At 42.0% G+C, this 24,675-nt stretch overlaps 4 protein-coding genes across 5 annotated transcripts; 2 read left to right on the forward strand and 2 right to left on the reverse strand.

Moving 5' to 3' along the window:
* The first annotated feature begins 151 nt into the window (after positions 1-151).
* Positions 152-15,991, forward strand: lcmt2 (leucine carboxyl methyltransferase 2). Of its 2 annotated transcripts, XM_087804344.1 has the most exons (15): positions 152-281; positions 1,110-1,234; positions 1,357-1,438; positions 1,509-1,689; positions 2,432-2,588; positions 2,659-2,848; positions 2,933-3,040; positions 3,113-3,200; positions 3,264-3,485; positions 3,551-3,802; positions 3,879-3,976; positions 4,629-4,816; positions 4,884-5,019; positions 5,075-5,246; positions 15,919-15,991. In XM_087804344.1, exons 1-14 carry the CDS (start codon positions 240-242, stop codon positions 5,234-5,236), a joined length of 2,031 nt encoding a protein of 676 aa, XP_087660470.1. In that variant the 5' UTR covers positions 152-239; the 3' UTR covers positions 5,237-5,246; positions 15,919-15,991. The 2 variants fall into 2 exon arrangements, with proteins under 2 accessions (XP_087660470.1, XP_087660469.1); XM_087804343.1 differs by lacking the exon at positions 15,919-15,991 and having other exon boundaries at positions 5,075-5,396.
* On the reverse strand, positions 5,345-7,341 carry crygs2 (crystallin, gamma S2). The gene is made up of 4 exons (XM_087804587.1): positions 7,249-7,341; positions 7,058-7,173; positions 6,335-6,599; positions 5,345-5,701 (listed from the first exon to the last, which is right to left on the reverse strand). Exons 1-4 carry the CDS (start codon positions 7,339-7,341, stop codon positions 5,429-5,431), a joined length of 747 nt encoding a protein of 248 aa, XP_087660713.1. The 3' UTR covers positions 5,345-5,428.
* Positions 8,670-16,043, reverse strand: tbccd1 (TBCC domain containing 1). Its single transcript, XM_087804346.1, has 10 exons — positions 15,981-16,043; positions 13,548-13,728; positions 12,708-12,772; positions 12,360-12,623; positions 12,088-12,246; positions 11,180-11,296; positions 10,860-11,109; positions 9,915-10,101; positions 9,351-9,857; positions 8,670-9,273 (listed from the first exon to the last, which is right to left on the reverse strand). Exons 3-10 carry the CDS (start codon positions 12,768-12,770, stop codon positions 9,111-9,113), a joined length of 1,710 nt encoding a protein of 569 aa, XP_087660472.1. The 5' UTR covers positions 12,771-12,772; positions 13,548-13,728; positions 15,981-16,043; the 3' UTR covers positions 8,670-9,110.
* Positions 15,961-22,834, forward strand: dnajb11 (DnaJ heat shock protein family (Hsp40) member B11). The gene is made up of 10 exons (XM_087804348.1): positions 15,961-16,120; positions 16,351-16,507; positions 17,105-17,202; positions 17,273-17,405; positions 18,500-18,642; positions 18,711-18,793; positions 18,851-18,908; positions 18,969-19,080; positions 19,144-19,303; positions 22,237-22,834. Exons 1-10 carry the CDS (start codon positions 16,047-16,049, stop codon positions 22,299-22,301), a joined length of 1,083 nt encoding a protein of 360 aa, XP_087660474.1. The 5' UTR covers positions 15,961-16,046; the 3' UTR covers positions 22,302-22,834.
* The last annotated feature ends 1,841 nt before the right edge of the window (positions 22,835-24,675 follow it).

Below are 24,675 nucleotides of genomic sequence, written 5' to 3' on the forward strand. Positions count from 1 at the left end.
TTTTTTTAAAAACGACCCTTACGCAAACATCCACCTTTTTTTATTTGTTATCATTTTAATAAATGTATCCGTCAAGAGTCAATTATTAAAAGTCCTCCCTTCCTTTAGGGGGCGCCACAGTGCAGACGAGTGTATTGACGGAAGTCTGAAGCTCGTGGCACTGTGTTTTGAAAATGTAGCTAGCACTTAACTTATGTTTTAAATTCTTGCTAACTTAATAAATACTTTACCGTCTTGTCATGCCTACGAATAATAGAAAGAAGCAGGGGGCTGACACAGCGGTGAGTTGTGCTTCTAAATTACTCGAGAGATTTATTTATTAAAAAAGAAAAACTTGTTTTTAAAGGTTAAATATTACGATTATAACAGGGTTCTTAAAAAGTCTTAAAGAAAGTATGTCTATGAATCGTAGGGTTTGTTGGTAATTAAATGAAGAAGTTGTATAAGTTTAGACACGTCATAAATAAGAGTTTACGTTACTGTCAAATTCTACATAAACTCCCCACAATTTAGAGATTGACTATCGTTTTCACGTCTTAAACTCTTTTCCTTGGAGCAGTAAGTCGTGTTAAAATAAACAACATAAGTTGGGTAAACTTCTTTTTAACCATATGTGTTTGATGTGGCGTTTTTATTATTGAAAATAACGTTAATCTTCGCGTTGGTCTTAAATTCAATCTCAAATGGCATTTAAAAAGTCTTGACTTTAACTTGCCTTAAGCCGTAGATAGTAGATGTAAGTAAGTAAGTAATATTTGTGGAGAGCTTTTCCAGACCAGGGTCACAAAGCACTTAAATAATCAAAACAATACCCAGTAAAATATATACTTAAAAGGTCAAGACAACACTGAGACAAACACAGGAGTCTCAGAGAATTAAGGAAAAGCCTGTATGAATAAAAGTGTCTTCAGATGTTTCTTAAAGGAGCCAGTAGATCATCGAACACAGAGAGAGAGGAAGATCGTTCCAACGCTTAGGATCAAAATATCATTAAAGTCTAATAATAATGATAAGGAGCCTTAAATAAGTTTTTGTAAATGAATTCCTTTAAGAAACAGCCACAGTTTAAATCATTTTAATTCTTGTGTGGTGTTGTCATTGTACTGCAGGTCCAGGGGACGAATGACAGCAGTGTCGTGAGTAAAGTGTCTGCTGCATCTCAGGGATACTTCCAAGATGTTTACCTCAAACATTTTGTCAGTAAAGTGGCCAGACGAGCCCCGCTCATCAACAGGTGAGAGGAATCTTCAGGATATAAGAAATCATGATTGTAAAAAACATTCTCTACTACAGTTTTAATAAGTGAAATATCATGATGATGCCTTTTTAAAATACTTCTAACATGCACGTGTACAGAGGCTACTATGTTCGCTGGAAAGCCGTGGATCACTGTGTGAAAAGGTTTCTGAAGGTCACTGAACACTGCAGTAGACGACAGGTCGGTCACGGTCAAACTTTATAGCCTCTCAAAGCATATTAACAGTTCTTCAATTCACCTTCTCTTTTAGGTTTTGTCTCTGGGTGCAGGATTCGACTCTCTGTATTTCCGGCTTCATGCAGAGGGAGCTCTGGACAGAGTTTCAGTGTTCGAAGTAGATTTTCCGGATGTGACTCGACGTAAAGCAGCTCTGATCCAGTCCAGTCCTGCACTGAAGGAGATGTTAGATCCAGATGTCCAGTTTCCCACAGGTGAGTCGTTTAAATATTCTCTGCACTTTGTCTTTTTGAAGAAAATTAGTCACATATTCACTCAAGGGGCCAAAATATATTCTAAGTTAGTAAGTAAGTAAGTTCAACTAATGTGAAAACCCAACTCTCCTGACTCGCATGTGTTGAAGTCTTTCTCTTCAAGATGCAATACGTCCCTCATCATGACCATGTTTTGAATTTATTACTTTATAAAGTCCTCCAATCACAGCAGAGTGGGTGTGGTTATGGTAAACAAGATTTATCTCCAGAAAAACAAGTGTTTTCAGTGGGCAGGGCTTAAGATCATTTTGTAATCTCAATGTTTAAATGAAAATAGAGTTTTGTACAAACTGTCACTAATGATACAATAGAGTCACACATTTATCTAAGACACAATCAACACATAAGTTTCTCTTTAACAATATAATATATAATTACGTTGTCTTTTAATTTTTGGAGGTTTGATTTATGTGAATGATCTTCGAGTTATTAGTTATTGTTATTAGTTATTTTTCTCTAAAACAAATCTCTTTCCTTCCACTTTTACTATTATTGGAACTATCTCTAGTAGTTGACATCCATAATTGCTGTTCCTTATCTTAAATAGTAATTAAATTAACATTAAACCATTTTGAGCAAACCATCTCATTAACTGACTCGACAGGCGACAGGAGTTTGACACAATTGTTTTTAAGCTTTAAAAGTATGTTGTGATATAAGTGAGGTGTTTGTTTGTGTGTAGGAGCGGTTTGTGTGTCCAGTCATCAGTACCACCTGTTAGGAGTGGATGTTCGAGATGAATCTGCAGCACAGGAAGTTCTAACACTTGCTGGACTGGACTGGAGCGTCCCGACCGTGATCCTCTCCGAAGTCGTGCTCACCTACATGGAAACCAAATGGTGCTCAAACATTTAACTTTTAACTGAAAATATGTTGAAATGCTTGATTCGATGTGTCAATCTATTCCAGGTCGGACACTGTGATCGGATGGACGGCCAGACTTCTTCCTCAGTCGCTCTTCATCATGTACGAGCAGATTCATCCTGACGATCCTTTCGGTCAAATCATGCAGGATCATTTCCTGAAGCTGAACTCTAAGATACATGCGCTGCAGAGATACCCTGACACCGCTGCTCAAAGACAGAGGTTTCTGGATCATGCAAGTAGACATTATTAAGTCCAATCAAGCATTAGATAACAAGTCTGCTGTGGTCATAATCTTATGAATCATTATCTCCGTCAGGGCTGGGACGAGTGTGTGTGTCTTGATATGAACAACTTCTACCTGAAGTCCATCCCTGAAGAAGAGAGACGTCGAGTGGAGACTCTGGAGCCTTTTGACGAGTTTGAGGTCAGTGGCAGACGAAAGTGTTTGTTTGGTTTCAATGTGTTAATGTTGTTTCATCGTCTTCTTCCGCCTCAGGAGTGGCATCAGAAATGTTCTCACTACTTCATCCTGACTGCGTCTCGAGGTCCTCGGACTGCAGCAGCTCTGCTCACACAACCCTGTGGTATTTCTTGTTTAAAAACCTGATTTTTGTTCGGCATCTAATGTTTCATTTTGTTTTCTCTAGTGTCTCTAGACTCCTCGCTGTCGTGGAGCTCCACCAGGCTGGAGGTGAGAACGATACCATTGAACGTGGAGGGTCTGGGTATGAGTTCTTCCACGTGGGACGGGGACCAGGTTCTGCTGGTGGGAGGCTGCAGCCGGGTCGGTCGCGAGAGGCAAACCAGAGTTCTTCGTCGAAGTCCTGAGGGCTGGAGGTGTGTCCGTGTGGAAGCATCGGAGCTTATCGGTGAGTTCACTGTGTCAGAAAATACATTTAGAACTTCAATCTTCACCATGTTTTCCCGCCTTTAGGTGTTCGATTGTACCACACATCGACTCCTCTGCCAGGAGGGGGCGCTCTCATCTTTGGCGGCCGCTCTTCTCCGTTAAATTCAGTTAAAGGCGACCCAGTCAGAGTGACCGTCGCCCCCCAAGATCATTCTTCAGCTTCAGACTCCGAGGTGCAAAAAGATGTTTTGGAAGTCGTTACAGAGAGGATGGTGTGTTCAGGTGCCGCACCCGCCCCCCGTTGGAGACACTCGGCCACTGCGGTCAGTCACGGAGGTGAAGATCATTTTTCCTTCAGACTTTTTAAGATTAGCCATGAAACGATGAACCATTTTTCAATCTCTGTTCTCAGGTCAACAGTTCATCTTTGTGTTTGGTGGTAAGAATGAAACTTCGGCGGTTCTCACAGATTTCTACTTCCTGTGTCTGGAGCTAAAGTGTTGGTCTGAGGTTTGTGTTTCATTTGTGTTTGAGGTTGTTGTGCGTCATATTCTTGATCATAATGACTATTGAAACTTCAATAAGATGTTTTCTATGGAGTTGTATCAGTTCCATCACAATATTGAATGATTGAATTAACGTTTCAAAGGTTGAAATGTTTGTAAAATAATTAAAAGAAACATTTTCCAAATTAATGTGTTTTTTAAAGATTTTGATATTTAAATTTTACTTTGATTTTTTTCGAAAAATGAATTTTCTAAATTCAATATTTCTCAATTAGTATCCTTTAAAATGTAATACAAAAACATTGGTTTAATAGTGAGGATATGATTTTCTTTTATACTTGCAGTATGATATTCTCATTCCAATACATTTTGAAATGTATTTGTTTTAGCCTTTTTCATTTAATAAATTGTTTAGTATAATGTCGAATTTATTAGCCTATGAATGAAAAAATACTACAATAAAACTATTGTACAAACTACAAAAACAACCAATGCATTTAAATTTAAAAAAACTCAACATTTGAAATGTTAAATTCAAACTATTCAATATTTCGATGACACTGATCTACTTCTATTGTTTCAAACTTTAATGAAATTATTCTAAATATATTTAGAAGAATTGTAAATAAGTAAATTATATTTCGTTTTACTCGCAGATACCAGCAGAGGGCGCTGCTCCAGAAGCTCGACATTCACATTCAGCGTCCTCGTACCAAGGAGGTGTGTTGATATTTGGGGGTCTGGGATTGAGCGGAGAAGCCCTCGGGGACTTGGCTTTTCTTAGACCCACAGAAAGGGGCTTCTGCTGGGAGACTCTGCCCGTGGACCCCCCACCAGTGCCCAGGTCTGATACTCTCTGGTCCACCTGCACATACTGGCTGATCTTCTTCACTTCTCATGGTGTGTTGCAGGTATTCTCATTCCTCTCACGTGATTGGTCACCACCTCTGCGTGGTGGGGGGCGTGTGGCTGCATTCAGACCACGTACCCGGGGTAGTCCTGATCGACCTGGAGACCTCCTCCAGCGCAGAGTTTCCTCTGGACACGGTGAGTTCACGGCTCTAGTGAACAAAGACGTTTGAGTCTCACGTTTGCTCCTCAGACGTCGGTTCCTCGCCCGCTGATGCTGCACTCCTTCTGCTCGGAGCTGGTCCACCAGACGGAGATCCTGGTGATCGGCGGCGGAGGAAACTGCTTCTCGTTCGGGACCCACTTCAACCCCCAGATGGTCTGCGTGGACCTGCTGCCGGTGCTCGGACCTTAAAGCCGGTCAAGTAAGTTGAGAGGATTCTAGACCTGCTCAATATCTTCGAGTTCTTCACGCGACACTTTGAACACATGATTTCCATCCAAACTCAAGGAGAGACCAGGAAGTTGCTCACAGGACAGATTTTATTTGACCTCAGTTCAAAACCACAGAAAAACTCAAATCAAAGTGTGGTTCTGCTCGGATGGATCATTCGCTGAAGCGTCTGAAGGACTGGACCGCGGGGCCGACGGCACCCCAGTCCCCGGGTTTGCGGTACTCGCCCTTCTCCAGGAAGTACTGGCGTCCGCGGTAGTTGGGGTGCTCGTAGAAGACCCACCAGCCGTCGTAGACCTTGCAGGAGTTGACCCCCCTCCAGCGGAACTTCTCCAGGATGGAGGGACAGTCCTCGCTGGCCTCGAAGGCCTGGCCGCCGAAGTCCGCCTTCTCGTACAGCTGCACCTTGTAGGGGCCGCCGCTGGTCTGCAGGAGGGGGGGAGGGCAAAGGTCAAAAGCTGGTTTGTTCATCTGGTCGCCCAACAACTGTAATTAGATCGCTCGCTGTTTGCCACCGATCGCTCTAAAGAGGGAAATGGAATCTGCCTGCAGGCCGTGGGTCGACTGAAGGTCAATCAAGAGTCACATGACCAGAGGAAGATGGAGATTTTGAAACAAATGGAAACTTTTAGGTCTTTTTTTACTAACGTGTTCCTCAACGTTTGGTCGATTCAAGAGAATTATCTTTTTTGTTATTTCTTTTCATAATCATACTCTTTTATTTTCCTTCGTCTTTCATTCGGTCCCTAAATTTTGTTTTCAAATGTCGTTTTTTGGCTTCAATTTTCGTGTCACATGACTGTTTTTGATTAAATTTCCTTTTTTAAATTAAGTAGAATCAATATGGGTGTATTAGTTTTTTTTTAACAATTTGCTTTTCATTAAAACACAAACTAAATTTGAAACAGAAATAACAAAATATTACCCAAAATGAAAAGATTAGGAGGAAAGTTGATCCACTAATCCTTGTGAGAAGAGTGAATATGGGGTTTGAACCCTCAGTTTTGACTGCAAGGTGAGCTCACCTCAAATGTGTGAATTAAAAAAATTCGAACTCACAAAGTGGACCATCTTGCAGGAGCTGAGTCTGTCGTTGAGGCCCATCCAGCGCTGGTACTCCGGGTACTCCCCGCGGGTCAGAACGTACTGGTAGCCCATGTAGTTGGGCCTCTCGTAGACCACCCACGACCCGCTCTCCACCCGGCAGGAGTTGCAGCGGCTCAGGTAGGCGTGGAAGTCGGAGCAGTCGCTGTCGCACTCGTAGCGGCGACCCTGGAAGTTCTTGTCCTCGTAGAAGATGATCTGAGGAGCGAAGGAGAAACTGCTTCAACAACCTTATGTCTGAACGGCGCTACTCCGAGTCTCTGATGGACGTCTGAGCGAGACTCCTGCTAACTGATCGTGAAGAAGACGTTTGTTTTGCCTTCTAGCTCAGCTCGTTTTCCCTGCATGATGGTTTTAAAGCTGCCGACAGAGACGATTGATTGCAACTGTTGGACTCTGAGGTCACGTGACTCACCCGGCCCATTTTGGACGAAGTGTGTTTCAGTTGTGGTGAACTGGAGCTGCTGCTGCTTCCCCTGAGGTCTCGATGTTGCTCTGGTCCACCGGCCGCTGCCTTTTATACGGCGACCTCGCCGGGTGGCAACAATCGCGTTGTCATGAAAATGAGATCCAAAAATTGAGTCAGTGATTCCAGCGCTATTCAGTTCTTCCAGAAAAGCGAGGAAGGATTACGGCATAAAGAGCCGGGCACCGCCGCTGGCTGGCCGCGGTGCCCACCTCCCGCCGCACCCCCCCACTCGGTCGGCACGTGCCAGCTCCGGCAGCCGCCCCCACCTGGAGAGCAGCTGCCAAGTCAGGGCCTTTTTTTTAATTCGGACGAATCCAGACCGCGGCTTTGTCCGGAATAAAGTGATCGGTTATTGATGGAAGTGATTAAAAGTGCAAGTGAAACAGTTTTTTGCACAAACAACAACTGCTCGAAAGGGAATCCCTCTGAAGTTTCTCGAGTGAGGGTCGTGTTTGTCTGCACGCGGCCGTTCATCTGGCAGCTGCACGTCCATCTCGCTGATACAGTTTGATTTGAGTTTGTGTACAAAGAGACCTGGAGTCTCTGTGTGACGCTCCTGAAGGAGTTCAGGCTAAAACAATCAAACTGTCAATCAAGAGTCTGGAGGCTGATGCACCCAAGACCTGTGCTGTGTCTCAAATTGCATACTTGCATACTCAAAGTTAGTGTTTATACTGCCTAAGTGTGTCTCAATTCTTAGTATGCGAAATTTAGTGCTCCATGCACACTAAATTAACGCACTAAAACACCCACAAAACTGAGTATGGTTCGATGGACACTTTCTACCCTAAACGGCTCCATCTTATTGACGTTGTAAATGGAAGTTACGTCATATATATATATATATATATATATTCATATACTTACAGGTGCATTTTCAGCAGCAGTAAAAGGATGACACGTCTTCGCTGCTGATACTAGCTTAAATATCTTGCGAATATTTTGTTTCTCATATTTTTTCTTTATTTATTCCTCCAAACTTGCAAAACGTGCTGCCAGCAGGTGTCGATAGTGTTCCTACAGCTGGTTGAAATCACCGTTAAATAGTAGTAGAAGAAGAAGCTGTCGGATCATTTCCGGTTGGTGTGTAGCGACAGAGTTTGATTTGAGACATACTGTCTGTCTAGAATTTGCATACTAGTTAGTACGTACACTGTCCTGATGCATACTAACTTCTAGTATACTAAGAGAAGTATGCGATTTGAGACACCACACAGATCATGAATCTTATCTTCAACAGGTTTTCACAATAGTTTGAAATATTTCCCAGCATCACTGCTGAGTCGTTCAACTCCGACTTCGTTAGATTCTCAGAATCCTGTGTGAAAACCTGATGAGATGCTAAATACACTGTTATCTACAGTCACAATTTTTGGAACTTATTTTTTGCATTTTACAACCTGTGTTTGAAAGGGCAAGAAGGTTGCTGGTTCACTTCCTTCTTTAAAGTATATACTTTGAGTATTGTTTTGATTGTTTAAGCGCTTTGTGACCCTGGTCTGGAAAAGCGCTATATAAATAAAAATGACCTACTTCCTTAGAAACCTACATTCTCCCTGTGCTTGCACGGGTTATTTGGGGTACTCTGGTTTTCCAAAAACATACAGAGGTTAAAAGCCCACTTTAATGTGGGTTAGTTTTTCTCTGCATCTCTTTCCATTTCATTCATTATTTTCAAATGTTAAACTGTATTTAAAACATCACAAAACATTGTGTTTATTGAATCTAATAAATGAAGTTGACTTTTTATCTTTTCTGTTCAGAGAAAAATAATCCTCAGTAAACATGGTAAACATTTCTCACGAAACAACGAGTCGAGCGTCAGAATAAAGTCTTTTATTATCGTTAATATAAATCTATTCGTGTCAGTGTATGTGTTACATTCAGGTTCAAGGTCAGGAGGAAACAGCAATGAGGCGTGTTTGGATCGTACAGTAACTCGTCTCATGAAACATGAGGCAGATTTATAAAATCTAATATATGTTCACATCATTATAGACGTCGCTCGTGGCCCTCGTTGATGACATCACAGCAGTGATTGACAGCACTGTTCAAAAGTGCTCTCGGACTAATGTTCTGCACCTGAGCTCAGATACTTCTGGTCCTTCATCTGTTCCTCGTCACCAGGTGAACCCACCAAACGTCTCACTTGTGCAGCAGGATCTGTCCGTCAAAACATTATGACTCGTAGGGAGGGGCTGAGGGGGGTCATAATGTTCTGGCAGATGATTATAGTTTGTGAAAAGCAGCATCAACAGTGTCTCAGCAGGTCACCGGCGAATGATCGTCCATCTTGCCGGACTCGGTCCTCATCTGGGACACGGACGGAGGGATCAGACTGTCCAGCTCCTGCCTGTGTCCGGTCTCCAGCAGCCACTCGTGGAACTTTCCCTCCACCAGCTTCTGGAACCTTCCCTTCTGCTCCCTGGAGAGTCGAGAGAAACCACAAGGCTGCTCAGCGACACAAGAGTTCACGCTCTGAAGAACATCTGAGGAACTTACTTGTCCAGTCCAGCCGCCAGCACCATCTTCTGCCACCTCTGGATGCTCTTCTGCTTGTCCACCAGTGCTGCCTGGTACCGAGGCGGGAGACCCCCCGGGACCTCCATCGTGTCCCCCTCCATGTGGAAAGGGACCACCTGAGTGGAGAACTCGGCTGGGGGCAGCAGGCGGAAGCACGAGGACTCGGGGCTGACGAGACCCTCGGTGCCCAGAAGCAGAGGCTGATCCCAGACGTTGGGCACGACCGCCAGACCCACGCTGGCCATGTGGTCCTCCAGGGCCGGGTAGAAGGTGTGGAAGGGGGCGAGGGTGACGTCGGTGTTCCCGGGGAGCAGCAGCGGGTTAGTCGGGGTGAGGACGTGGACGGTGCAGCGAGACGAGGCCCCCACGACCACGCGTCCGGCCACACACACCACGCGCACGTTCTGGCAGCTGTGGATGTGGACACTGGTCTCCACCGGACCCAGAACCACGGTGGTGTCCCTGCACTTGTCCACGCTGGCGGACCTGAGGAGACGAAGAGCTCGAGACAAACCTAACGAACCGAGACCGTGACGGACAGACCTGAGGGGGGAGAGCAGGTAGATGAAGGAGTCGGAGCAGCGGTGGATCTTGATGTTGGCTCCGATCAGCTTGTCCGAGGTTTTGGCCAAAGTCTGCTTGAAGACCTGAGACATCAGGACCATCTTGCTGCCCGGAGGAGCCATGTGGGTGTTGCGGGCGATTTTGGCCCGTTTTAGTGCCCCTTCCACTGAGGACGGGCGAGAAGAAGACGAGTTGAAGAGCTCGTCGTATACAAACTGTTTCTGCTTCAGATTTATCACAACGATATTTAACATTTAACTTTCTTTTGGCTTTATTTAATATTCATGGTTTATATTTTATGAAGTGTGTATAAAATAAGAATTTTACTTTTTTTTTTTTTTTACAATTAACATGCAAATATTGACTCTGTTTGTTAATTTTTGTGTTGCAATTAAACTTCCGACCACTAGATGGTAGAAGTCATTACATCCTGTGCAGCTGAGGTCACGATACCATCAAGCGAAATCCTGGCAAAACGTAGTAAACAAGCCATTTATCCAGCAATTGCTGAAGTCTGGGGGGTGTAAGTAAATATCCAAACACTGAAATAATGCAGCTTAATGAACAATTAAATCTAATGACTGAGGACGAGAGGATACAGTCGACTCCAGCAGCTTTTGAAGTTGATGTTTGGACATATTTTGGTTTCAAAACAAATGAAATCAGTTACGACTTCGTCAAGAGTCATGTGGTCTGTAAATTCTGCAACACCAGAGTCAAGTACTCGACAATACTACGAATACATCCTTGTTACTACAGTATCACTATATATATATATTGTACCGTTATGCGTATCATATCGACAGATTCTTGCCAACACCTACCTCTAACTACGACCATATCAAATGTATCATGATATTGTCATATTCTTGACGATACACACCCGTGTTACTACTTCCATCTCAAGTACTAGTATTCCAGTACCTTGTTGGGCCCAGGCCAGCTTCTTGCCGACCCTCATGCAGGCCGTCATCCCGAAAGGATTGACGGTGAGATGGTTCTGCAGGCAGACGAGCAGTTTGCTCAGAGAGAAGCAGCGGCTGACGGAGGAGAAACCGGCTTCGGTTTGGAGCGGACCTCTGGTCAACATCCTGTGGACGGGCTGGACCGCTTTGCCCTGAGAGCCCGGACCCTCGAAGAGCAGGTCCAGACTTCGCACGGCCTCGAGGGAGATCTGGGACCAAATAAACGCACCGTGAGATACCAACTGATGGACTTAAAGAAGAAAAGGAAAATGTTCACACCTGACAGTCGCGCACAGCTTGTCCCGACTTAGACATCTGACCCGGTTCAACGAGCAGTTCCAGAATCTCAGCCAGATGACTCAGAACAAATGAAAGGTGAGCCTGGTCGTCCCAGTTCTGTGGAACCAAGAGATTGAAGCTGTTACTCAAAGCATCTAAAAATAGCTCATGAAGCATCAACTATGACTGTGTTGTCAAGAATCTGGTGATACAATACATGTCATGATACAAAGGCAACAATACAATATATCGGGACACTGTAGTAACAAGTATATATGTGTAGTGTTGTCGAGTACTTGACTCTGGTGTTGCGATAGTGTAGTAACAAGTATATATGTGTAGTATTGTCGAGTACTTGACTATGGTGTGATACTGTAATAACAAATATATGTGTATTATTGTCGAGTACTTGACTATGGTGTTGTGATACTGTAGTAACAAGTATATACGTGTAGTAACAAGTACATATTTGTAGTATTGTCAAGTACTTTACTATAGTGTTGTGATACTGTAGTAACAAGTATATATGTGTAGTAACAAGTATATATGTGTAGTATTGTCGAGTACTGGACTCTGGTGCTGTGATACTGTAGTAACAAGTATACATGTGTAGTATTATCGAGTACTTGACTCTGGTGTTGTAGTATTTACAGACCACATGACTCTTGACGAAGTCGTAACTACTTTCATTTGTTTTGAAACTAAAATATGTCCAAACATCAGCTTTAAAAGCTGCTGGAGTCACTGCATCCTCTTGTCCTCAGTCACTGCCGGGCTGCAGAGGACATATTATTATGAATTATTTTATACACACCTTATTGAACTATAAATTATAATAAATATGTTTTTAATGGATCCAGTGCTGGCACAAAAGAGGAGAAACTTCTGAGAAGAAAAGGAAGCGAGACCTTGTTCTGGGAGCTGGTCTTGGTGTCTCTCTCGGAGGGGGACGGGGAGCGGGTGCGATGGGTGGGCCACTCTTCCCCGATCAGGGAGGTCCTCAGAGAGATGCGGTTCAGCTGCTGGATGTAGAGGAAGAGCAGGAACTGCAGCGTGTCCACAGACATCTGCAGGTGAAACAAACCAACATGATATTGAAGCTGCAGGACGAGTCAGACGTGGTTCCTCGGGGCGAACAACACAAGCTTCTCTCTGACCCACTTCAGCCCGTCTGACCCACCTTCCTCCGCTGCTGGTCCAGCTCCGTCTTGCAGGAACACTGCGAGAAGCCCTCGGCTCGCTCCAGCTTCTCCTCGGCGGCGTGTCCCACCAGCAGGTCGAAGGTCTCGAAGTAGAGCCAGGCCAGCTCCTCCGGCAGCTGCAGCTTCCCGCACGCCATGTGCCGCCACTTGGACCAGGCCAGGACCGGGAACCCGTCCCGCGTCCGCACGTAGACCACCATCTTGCGGAGATAGTGCATGCTGAGCTTGGAGGACGGCGCCACCTGGGGATTGAAGTTTGATCGACTCATTAAAGAAGGCGACACGAGGCGTCAAGAGGAACATTTCGTGACTTTTGAGATGTTTACCGGCAGCGCCCCGAGGAGGAAGGGCTCCAGACGGGGCCAGATGCTCCGGCCATCAGACTCCATGTCTGGAAGGAAATGACAAATTAAAGAGTCTTAATCATGATAGGAAGGGGCGGAGCTACAAGTTCCAAAATGAGTTTAATGACATCATCGCTGTTGATAAAAACATCAAAGAGACTTTGTTTTAAGAAGCTCTTGTTTATTATTTAGTATTTATTAGAACTGACTCTTAAATTACACATCAAAATGTTTTTTTTTTTAAACATGATAAAACCATTATGAGCGTTTAGATGGAGTAAATACTTATTCTCCTTCAAATTGTAAACATTAAGTTTAAAAATAAAATAAGGTTCAGTTTTATGGTATTTTTTCATGAATGTATTCATTTCATTAATAAACTTTTATAAACCAGGGAGAAACATGCATCAGTAGAGACTATACACGGTCTTAAAAAAAACAATAATAATAATAAAAACAAAAAGAACACAATCTGCTACACTTTATAACATTTACTTAAACATAATGTTTAATGTTTTAAACGCATGTATGACCAGAGAAGATGGTATTTTTAAACACAGAGAATAAAGCGAATTTGTTTATTTTAAATTGTTTCCCAAAAACTAGCGAGGAGTTGTATCTTAACCCACGACAAGTGATAACTTGAGATGACTGACAGCTGTCATCAAAAACATCAATAATGTTTACAACTTAACGCAAACGTATTTGTATTTAAACGAAAAGAAAATCCAGTTTCACTCGCCAGTGTCGGTGTCGCAGCGTTAGCATCAGCGAGCTAACGATGCTAACAGGTGATTGACAGGTTGTCGAGTTGGTTCTTACCGCGCGACCGTCGCTCTGGTCCCGCAGGAAATGGACCCGCGGACGGACTCAGTCACGCGTGGGTCGTGTTCGCTGCGCACAGATGACGGAGCTTCTTGTCTTCATGGTTTCATTCGCTTCCTATTTGGCGCCTCCTTAGCGGACTCCGTCTGACGAGGACCGGTCACGTGACCCGTGGAACCTGTGTTTGTGAAGCCTTTGATTATTATTTTAATTATTTAATAGTTATTTTTTACTTTTGTTCATGATTAATAATATTAATGTTAATTTAATGTGATAAAAACCGCTTTTCATGTGTGTTCTTTTTTTTCTTTTTTTTTTTATAAAGGATCAAAACTGATCAAACTTTTGTTTATTTCATTATTTCTCCGTGTCTGGAAAGTTCCTCTTAGAATCTGAATATTTATATTTTCCAGTTTTGTAAACACAACACGGTCATTTTTTTGTGGGATTGAAAGTATAGAATATAATAATAGAACAAAATAAATATGAATTAAATGAAATTAATGAATACAATAAAATACATCAAGGTGGACTTGTACATATTTACTACAATTAAATAAGTCACACATTTTATTAAAATTTAAAGACAACCCAACATACATATATCTTAAAAGAAAACATTTAAACCAAATTTCCACAAATGTCGTTATGTTATACTATAGGTACGAAGGAGATCTCCAGAGGTATTGATTATATTTATAATTGATAATAGAGTTTATCTATGTTTGGTATTCATAAAACTATAATTTCATGCAGCAGTTTTACATGTGGCTGTCTTAATGACATTGTTTTACCTCTCAAAACCTTGCATGAGCCAAGGTCTAAAGCAGGCAAGTTGATGTTATTTGTCTGCTTCTAATATATATATTTATATGCCTCACTATATATATTAATGTGTTGTTTCTAACACACTTTCAAATCTCATAAGTTAAACAATTACGGATCTATTTGAGCGGCTCAGGTGTTATTTTATTATTATTTATAAGAAAGTAAAGTAATATAAATCCAGCTCTACTGCTCTTTTGATCCAACTGAGCCCCAGAGGCTGAACAGTTTAGTCAATTGTTTGCTAGAAATCAAACAATGGTTCAGTGAAAACACTCTACAGCTAAATGTGGACAAAACTGAAACACTGGTGTTTGCTCCTGATGATACGGTTCCAGGGTTGAGTCAGTACTTAGGTGACTTAGGTCAGTCTGTCAAACTGAGCCTGAGAAACATGGGTGTTGTATTTGATAAAGACATGTCTCTTGTTCAACACTGCAGGAAACTGACCAGAAACTGTTTCCTTCAACTGAGAAAAATCTCTAAACTTAGGAAAATGTTGTCGGAACATGATCTGGAGCTTGTAATCCATGCGTTTGTTTCTTCTCGTCTGGACTATTGTAACAGTTTGTTTTCATGTCTTAACAAGAAGGATCTGTCTCGCCTGCAGTTGATTCAGAACTCTGCAGCGAGAATTCTGACCCGCTCAAGTAGAAGAACTCACATTTCTCCGGTCCTAAAAACTCTTCACTGGCTTCCAGTTTCTTTCAGGATCAACTTTAAAATTCTGGTTCTTACTTTCAGATCTATTCATGGTCAGGCTCCTCCTTACATCACTGATCTGATCCAGCCTTACACCCCAGCTCGGGCTCTGAGGTCTGTGGATCAGAATCTACTTATGGTTCCACGCACACGGCTCAGGACCAGAGGAGAGAAATCTTTTCAGACTGTTGCTCCTAAGCTTTGGAACAATCTTCCTCTCTCTTCGCGCTTGATGGAGTCTACTGACTCCTTTAAGAAACATCTTAAGACGTTTCTATTTGTTCAGGCTTTTCCTTGATTTTCTGGAACTCCTGTGTTGTTCTCAGTATTATCTTGATCTTTAAAGTATGTACTTTTTTGAGTATTGTTTTGTTTGTTAAAGCGCTTTGTGACCCTGGTCTGGAAAAGCGCTATATAAATAAATATTACTTACTTACTTACTTACATATTCATTCATGAGACTGAAGCCTATCCCAGTATCATAGGGCGAGAGGCAGGGGACACCCTGGACAGGATGCCAGTCTGTCGCAGGGCACACAAAGACAGACAACCATTCACACACACACTCATACCTATGGACAATTCCCCAAAGTTCTCAATTAACCTCTGTATGTTCTTGGACTGTGGGAGGAAACCGGAGTGCCCGGAGTAAACCCGAAAATCAAATACTTGTATACTAATAAAAAAGTAAAATGGAACTAAATAAGCCAATATATTTAAAATAGAGTTTAAATTCTTCTACTAAACAACAGTTTAAATCAATTTTCCATGAAGACTAAATCAAATTAAATTTAGAAAAACGACAGATTTTAAAAGAAACATTGTGTGTGTTTCTTTTAAGGGTGGGCGGAGCTACGCCTCGGGGCGGGGCTTGAGTGACAACGAGGAAGAAGCGCTCCTCACCGGGATCGAACACACACGCCGGCTCGGTCGCTCTCGGTTCACTGCTCGGAGACACTCGGAGGATCCATGGCAGCTAAAGGGTTGAGCCTGTGCAGGGTCTGCTGCCTGCTGCTCTACGTCATCAGCGCCGTGTCTGCGGGGTAAGAAGATCCAGGAACGTTAGCACCAGCTGGTCCACATGTTCCTCTGTGATTGGTCGACGGATCCTGGACCGGACCACCGACAGAACTCACTGTTTTCCTCTTAATATCAGCGTCAAAGTCACGTCAGCGTCACTGTTTGTGTCATGTAACCATGTTTATGTAACCGGTGGACACGTGCGATCCATCTGCACGTCACTGCGCGTCACTATCCTCCACGCTCTTCACAGGAGAGACTTCTACAGCATCCTGGGGGTGAGCAAGTCTGCGTCCATCCGGGACATCAAGAAGGCGTACAGGAAACGGGCCATGCAGCTCCATCCCGACCGGAACCAGGACGACCCCCAGGCTCAGGACAAGTTCGCAGACCTGGGAGCAGCTTACGAGGTGAGCGGCGAGGCTTTTGTGAACCGGAAGGAACCGGAACTTGAACTTGTTTTTTAGCTTAAAATTGACCTTTTGTTTGGTGATGCGGCCGGAAGTAGTGATTTTTTAGCACCAGCGGCCCTGGTTGCTGTTGGAAACGCGAGGTCTGCTCCGATTGGTGGGTTAGAGCGTGTGGCCGCATCTGATTGGGCGCCAAGAGAGCGTGCTTGCTTCCGATTGGCTGCCAAGATTGTATTGTTGACGTCCTTAATGACACGTCAGAGGGAACTGTGTTGTGATCGGTTAGTCATCGCTATTTTAATATTTTAATAGATATATTTATTTCATTTTCATGTGTGTTCTTTGCTTCTGATTATTTTATTAATCTTATTAATCTATTAATTCATTATTTAATTTGTATTATTTAATTTCTATATTTTGCAACAACACCTGCAGTGAAAGTTCCTCCATAAAATTCTCTATAAAAACGGAAATGAGTTTTAAAAATGAAACGTACAGTAATAATTAAAAAAAACTATCGTAATGCTCTCGAGAGGCTCTGTTATTAATCTGCTACAGTAAGGGATAAATAATTAAACGACTGAATATCTGTTGCAGGTTCTCTCTGACGAGGAAAAGAGGAAACAGTACGATGCATACGGAGAAGATGGTTTGAAAGAAGGTCATCACAGCTCACACAACGACATCTTCTCCAGGTGAGAAACCTCTCATAACGTTGTAGAGTGAACAGTTCCGTCTGATAATGACCTGGTATGTTCTCTGAAGCTTCTTCGGGGACTTTGGCTTCATGTTCGGTGGAAACCGACAACAGCAGGACCGGAACATCCCGAGAGGTAACGACATTGTGCTGGACCTGGAGGTCACGCTCGAAGAGGTCTACTCCGGGAACTTTGTGGAGGTACGACTTCCTGCGTCGCACATGACAAACGTGAAAAGGTTTGGCAAAACGTAGTAAACAAGCCGTTGATCCAGCAATTGCTGATGTCTGGGGGGTGTAAGTAAATATCCAAACACTGAAATATTGCAGCGAAAGGAACGATGAAATCCGATGACTGAGGACAAGAGGATACAGTCGACTCCAGCAGCTTTTAAAGCTGTTGTTTGGACATATTTTGGTTTCAAGACAAATGAAAGCAGTTACGACTTCGTCAAGAGTCAAGTGGTCTGTAAATTCTGCAACACCAGAGTCAAGTACTCGACAATACTACAAATATATACTTGTTACTACAGTATGACAATATGTTGTATCGTGATACACATCGTATCGTCAGATAACTAAACTCTTCCACAGTTGATGCTTCACATGAGCTATTTTGAGACTCTTTGAAAGCAGTATTTGAGGAACCTGCACCTGAAGTGACAAAATCAAAGTTATCCTATAAGATGCAGATAAAGTCTCGACTTGTCAAACACAAAACTCTCTTCTCCTGCAGGATCAGTGTCGCATTTTCATAAACAAACGATAAAACACGCCACAGACAAACTACAGCTGTTGACTTTAAATCGGATTTTTCTGCATGTTTTTAATGGAAGTAAATCGGTGCCATCGTAATAATTCAAATGTTGAAACCTGTTTTATCTCTAATTATTTAAGCATTAAATAACGTGTTTTAATAATATTATAGAATCATATAATGTCTTTATTGAAATTGTTTTTTATTTATTTATCTTTAATTATTTAATTAATAATAATTTATAATTAATAAAATCATGTGATGCACGGAGGATCACATGACAAAGTAAAATAATTGGTGCGTCGATTCATCATGATTGTCTAAAAGTAAGTAAGTTTTATTGAGGTTTTTTTAAAAAAAACAACCTATAATTACAGAACGTATTAAATTGTTTGAAAAATATTTAAATGCTTAAAAAGAGATTTAAAGGTTCAATATTGTGACGGCACTGATCGACTTCCATACGTTTGACTCGTCAACAGCTGATGTGTCTTTAAACTCTTCCACGAACTCTCAACATCTTTCTCCTCGACTCAAGGTGATCCGTAACAAGCCGGTGGCCAAAGAAGCTTCCGGGAAGAGGAAGTGCAACTGCCGGCAGGAGATGAGGACGACGCAGCTGGGCCCCGGACGCTTCCAGATGACGCAGGAGATGGTGTGCGACGAATGTCCCAACGTCAAGTGAGTGACGCGCCTCAGACCGTCAGAGCTGTGAGTGACGGGTCATGTGACGGGTCATGTGACCGCAGGCTGGTGAACGAGGAGCGGACGCTGGAGGTGGAGATCGAACAGGGCGTGAGGGACGAGATGGAATATCCTTTCATCGGCGAAGGTACGTCGGCGCGCTTTGATCTCCACGGGTTCCTTTGACGAGAACTTGATTCCTCAGGGGAGCCGCACATCGACGGAGAGCCCGGAGATCTTCGCTTCCGCATCAAAGTGCTGAAGTGAGACGTGAACGCAGACGCGTGGATGTCACACGTGTCACATGTTTGTTTCGTCTCCAGGCATCCGGTGTTCGAGCGCAGAGGAGACGACCTCTACACCAACGTCACCATCTCCCTGGTGGAGGCGCTGGTGGGCTTCGAGATGGACGTCCCTCACCTGGACGGACACAAGGTTGTCCCCGTCGTTCACGTCTCGCGTCTCCATGTTCGTCTCATGAACGACGTTTGTGTTCAGGTGCACATCGTGAGGGACAAGGTCACCAAGCCTGGAGCTCGCATGTGGAAGAAAGGTGAAGGTCTGCCCAACTTCGACAACATCAACATCCGCGGCTCCCTCATCATCACCTTCGACGTGGAGTTTCCTCAGACTCAGCTGGACGAGCAACAGAAAGACGGTGAGACGCTTCACGTTAATTATTATTATTTATTATTATTGTTATAATGACCTCCATTCATTTGATTTCATGTCCCACAAAAAAATATATATTTTCCCTTCAGGCATCAATTATTATAAACGTTATTAATTACATAAACGTTTTTCCTGTCATGAAAATGTCCTGATATTGATATGAGAAATGAAGGTTTTGTTGGTTGAATTGGTTGAAGTTTTTTTTTTGTGTATTTAAATATATTAACAAGCTTTGCTCAGGAAAGATTGTTATTATTCACACGGTTACAGTTGCTTTATTTGAAGAGCAGAAAAACGTAGTGGGACTAATCACAGCAGCCACCTTACTTACAGTGCCTTGCGAAAGTATTCGGCCCCCTTGAACCTTTCAACATTTCGCCACATTCCAGGCTTCAAACATAAAGATATAAAATTTTAATTTTTTGTCATGAATCAACAACAAGTGGGACACAATCGTGAAGTGGAACGAAATTTATTGGATAATTTTAACTTTTTTAACAAATAAAAAACTGAAAAGTGGGGCGTGCAATATTATTCGGCCCCCTTGCGCTAATACTTTTTAGCGCCACCTTTTGCTGCAATTACAGCTGCAAGTCGCTTGGGGTATGTCTCTATCAGTTTTGCACATCGAGAGACTGGAATTCTTGCCCATTCTTCCTTGCAAAACAGCTCGAGCTCAGTGAGGTTGGATGGAGAGCGTTTGTGAACAGCAGTCTTCAGCGCTTTCCACAGATTCTCGATTGGATTCAGGTCTGGACTTTGACTTGGCCATTCTAACACCTGGATACGTCTATTTGTGAACCATTCCATTGTAGATTTGGCTTTATGTTTTGGATCATTGTCCTGTTGGAAGATAAATCTCCGTTACAGTCTCAGGTCTTTTGCAGACTACAACAGGTTTTCTTCCAGAATGGTCCTGTATTTGGCTCCATCCATCTTCCCATCAATTTTAGCCATCTTCCCTGTCCCTGCTGAAGAAAAGCAGGCCCAAACCATGATGCTGCCACCACCATGTTTGACAGTGGGGATGGTGTGTTCAGGGTGATGAGCTGTGTTGCTTTTACGCCAAACATATCGTTTTGCATTGTGGCCAAAAAGTTCGATTTTGGTTTCATCTGACCAGAGCACCTTCTTCCACATGTTTGGTGTGTCTCCCAGGTGGCTTGTGGCAAACTTTAAACGAGACTTTTTATGGATATCTTTGAGAAATGGCTTTCTTCTTGCCACTCTTCCATAAAGGCCAGATTTGTGCAGTGCACGACTGATTGTTGTCCTATGGACAGACTCTCCCACCTCAGCTGTAGTTATCTGCAGTTCATCCAGAGTGATCATGGGCCTCTTGGCTGCATCTCTGATCAGTCTTCTCCTTGTTTGAGATGAAAGTTTGGAGGGACGGCCGGGTCTTGGTAGATTTGCAGTGGTCTGATACTCCTTCCATTTCAATAGAATTGCTTGCACAGTGCTCCTTGAGATGTTTAAAGCTTGGGAAATCTTTTTGTATCCAAATCCGGCTTTAAACTTCTCCACAACAGTATCTCGGACCTGCCTGGTGTGTTCCTTTGTCTTCATGGTTCTCTCTGCGCTTTAAACAGAAGCCTGAGACTATCAAAGAGCAGGTGCATTTATACGGAGACTTGATTACACACAGGTGCCTTCTATTTATCATCATCAGTCATTTAGGACAACATTGGATCATTCAAAGATCCTCACTGAACTTCTGGAGTGAGTTTGCTGCACTGAAAGTAAAGGGGCCGAATAATATTGCACGCCCCACTTTTCAGTTTTTTATTTGTTAAAAAAGTTTAAATTATCCAATAAATTTCGTTCCACTTCACGATTGTGTCACTTGTTGTTGATTCATGACAAAAAATTAAAATTTTATATCTTTATGTTTGAAGCCTGAAATGTGGCGAAATGTTGAAAGGTTCAAGGGGGCCGAATACTTTTGCAAGGCACTGTATGTGTCCCACATTGCACTGGTTTACAGTACACATTAAGATAGTGCATGTACTTGGCCGGTGCAGACATTTTCTGCAGGCTAGTGTCTCAACTCAAACACTGATGCTACAAACTTACAGGAAATGACTCGACAGCTTCTTCTTCTACTACTTTTTAACACTGATTGTAACCAGCCGTTGAAACAATATCACTGACACTTGACAGCACTTTTCACCAATTGAAACAATTATTAAGTTGTGTTTCATTGTGTTACTACTGTTGTTATGTTGTTTTGTGGTACAATTAGTGTTTTCTCAAGACATGTACGTCAGTATCTGCTCTTTAGACGTGTCATCAGTATCGTAGCTTCAGTTTAGCGTCATCTACGTCACTAATATGGCGGCAGTTAAGGGTGGAAAGTTTCCATCGATCAAAACTCAATTTTCTGGCCAATCGAGTGCTCATTGTGCACTACGTTTTCACACACTGATCATTAGGATGCACCAGTACACTCAAAATACTAAGTGTAAGTGCAGAAGTGCACGATTTGAAGACACGCACATCGTGTCAACAAATAAGAAATTCCCACAATGTCCTTCTACACACTGCTCAATTTAGTGGCAGTTGATGGTCACTACAATACTGTATTTAAATTCCATGTTGCTAGTCAAAAGTGATCGACAGCTGTAATTGGCTGCCTGGGCGGCAAAGCAATACGGGAGCTGTTGAGAGGGTTTGTTAAGATGGCTGTAAAAATAAGATCAATCATACTCTGAATGTCTAGTATTAAGTAATGTTGCTAAAATAAACGGTGTCTTTGTAATGGCCGTAGCATTTAGGTTGTGTCGTATGAATATCAAGATTAATGCCCAGTGAACTCTTAAATACTCACAGACTCCTTGTAGGATTATGAGACATTCCTCCGTCGGATGTTGAACCGACATCTTCTCCTGGTGGTTGAAAGTTGTTCTGTTCCTGCAGGTATTCGAGGGATCCTGAAGCAGGCGTCGCTACAGAAGGTTTACAATGGACTGCAGGGATACTGAGCTGGACTTGAACACACATGTACACACATGTACACACAGACACACACACACAGACACACACACAGGGACATCTTTATGAGCAGGAGGCTCAGTAACTGTGGCCAGGTGTATTTATTTTTACGTTCACTCAGGATGAAATCGATTTTTTTATTTGTCCTTTACTCGTCTAAACGGAGAGCGAGAGCGAGTCGTTTTCTTCCCCTTTTTCTTTTACTTTTTGATCTCGTCGTTGGATCGATCTGGTCTGTGAGTAGACGAACGAAACTTTTCTAATTTATGTTTCCAAACACACCTGGTTCAACCCGTGATTCTGCTAAGATCCAAACACTCACTTCGTGTCGCTGCCTCTGAACAACACTTGGACCGAAGCCTAAGATGAAGGTCTGGACCTTCTCGTCTCGATGGTTTGCTTTTTAAAAGTGTGTCGAGTTGTCGGAGACCGAAAACCTCTAACCCTGATTCAAGGGAATGTGAACGAATTGGCCGTTTTTACTGAGTGTTCAAATAAAGATTTCTACGATTTGTGAGGAAAATGTCGTTCCTTCGTCCCACCAGCAGATGGCGTCAGAGAGGCGGGTCATGTTGGGTCCGTTTAGTTTAGTATTAAAAAACGGTATTTACTCAAAACTACACATCACTACTAGAATAACAATTCTTAGTAAAAAATAAAATGCATGTTGCAGAACTGGATTATCAATAATCTGATAAGATTCTTGCCAAATGTTATGTTTCAGGTTAATTTTAAGAAAGCATATATTTTTTAATTTAAAATGAGAATCTATCGAGAAATTAAAATGATGTAGTGAAAAAACACTGCAAGAAAGAGAAAAAGGATGTCAACAGAGTAAAGAAGTTAAAGACAATAGATATTAAAACGTTTGAGAAATTCTTGGGAAGAAGTAAAACTACTGAATAAGAAATTAAAAAATTACATATTTCTCTTCGTTGTATTGATAAAACATGTTAATTGTATATATTAATGGAAATTACCTGGAAGAATATGTAAATTAATCAAATCTACCTGTGAATAGATAAATAAAGTACATTTTTAATACATAAATAAACAGGCAGGAGATAACATTGTTCATGAGTAACCCTGGCTAGCTGGGAAAAGTAGTGAGTTAATCAGATTCTTATGTTAAACTTGTTGAACATCAGTTTTGTTCATGATGGTTCAGACCAGTCTCTTATACAAGTTCACGGGAAGTTTTTATTATCAAAATAAATCCCTTGAATCGACACCTAATGTTTGCTGCTGAAGTAAACGCACACACAAGTAAACAAAGACACACACGCACACACAAGTCTGTCTCCATGGGTGGGTTGGGGGTCCTGGACGTCGCCATGATTGTATTTACAACAGTTAATTTATAGTGTGGTCAACATCTGCCCACCCATGATCCCCCCACAGACTGCAACACAATATCTGCTTGTAATTGTGTCTATTCATGTGTTGATCCATGTGTTTGTGCTTGTGTGGTCAGTGTGTGTGTGTCTGTGTGTCTGTGTATGTGTGTATTTAACTCCCACAAAGATAGCAGACCTGTGGTGATGGGAGTTTCCTTCTCAGCCCACCAAAGATGAGCAAACAAATATTAATATTTAGATCGTTTTCTGCTCACAAGTCACATCCTAGCTGTACATGAACGAAACGTTCAAGTCGTCGTGAGTCGTTTCGAGTATTGTGAAGCAGTTATGATCCTAAACATGTTCAATAACGTCTCGACTGCTACACTTGAATGAGTTTTTTCATCAGAGACACGTTTTAGAGAAAAAGTTCACAGAAACATGAGAAATTATGATATATATTTAACAATAATATGATAAATAGTTGAACAATATTAAAAAAGTTGAGTTTCACCTCCCAAAAAATAAAATATGTCAAAATGTGGTGGAATATATCGACGGACAACATCTTGAGAATGGATTAAAAATGTAAAGAAAATATCTTGAGAACTGATCAAAAAAATAAGTTAAGATATAAACATATTCAATAAAGAAAACATCATGAGAACTAAAGAAAAACAAACACAAAAATCATCTCGAGAACTAATTTTAAATCAATTTAAATTAAACAACATCTTGAGGACTGATGAAAAAAAAAGAAAATATCTTGAGAACTGATCAAAAAAATAAGTTAAGATATAAACATATTCAATAAAGAAAACATCATGAGAACTAAAGAAAAACAAACACAAAAATCATCTCGAGAACTAATTTTAAATCAATTTAAATTAAACAACATCTTGACGACTGATGAAAAAAAAAAGAAAATATCTTGAGAACGGATTAAAAAAAAAGTCACGATACAAACGTCTTAAATACAAAAACATCCTGAGAAATAATAATTTCAAAATAATTATTCAACTCTTTC

Source organism: Callionymus lyra, chromosome 12 (genome assembly GCF_982586985.1).
Source record: "Callionymus lyra chromosome 12, fCalLyr1.hap1.1, whole genome shotgun sequence".
Classification (NCBI taxonomy): Eukaryota; Metazoa; Chordata; class Actinopteri; order Syngnathiformes; family Callionymidae; genus Callionymus; species Callionymus lyra.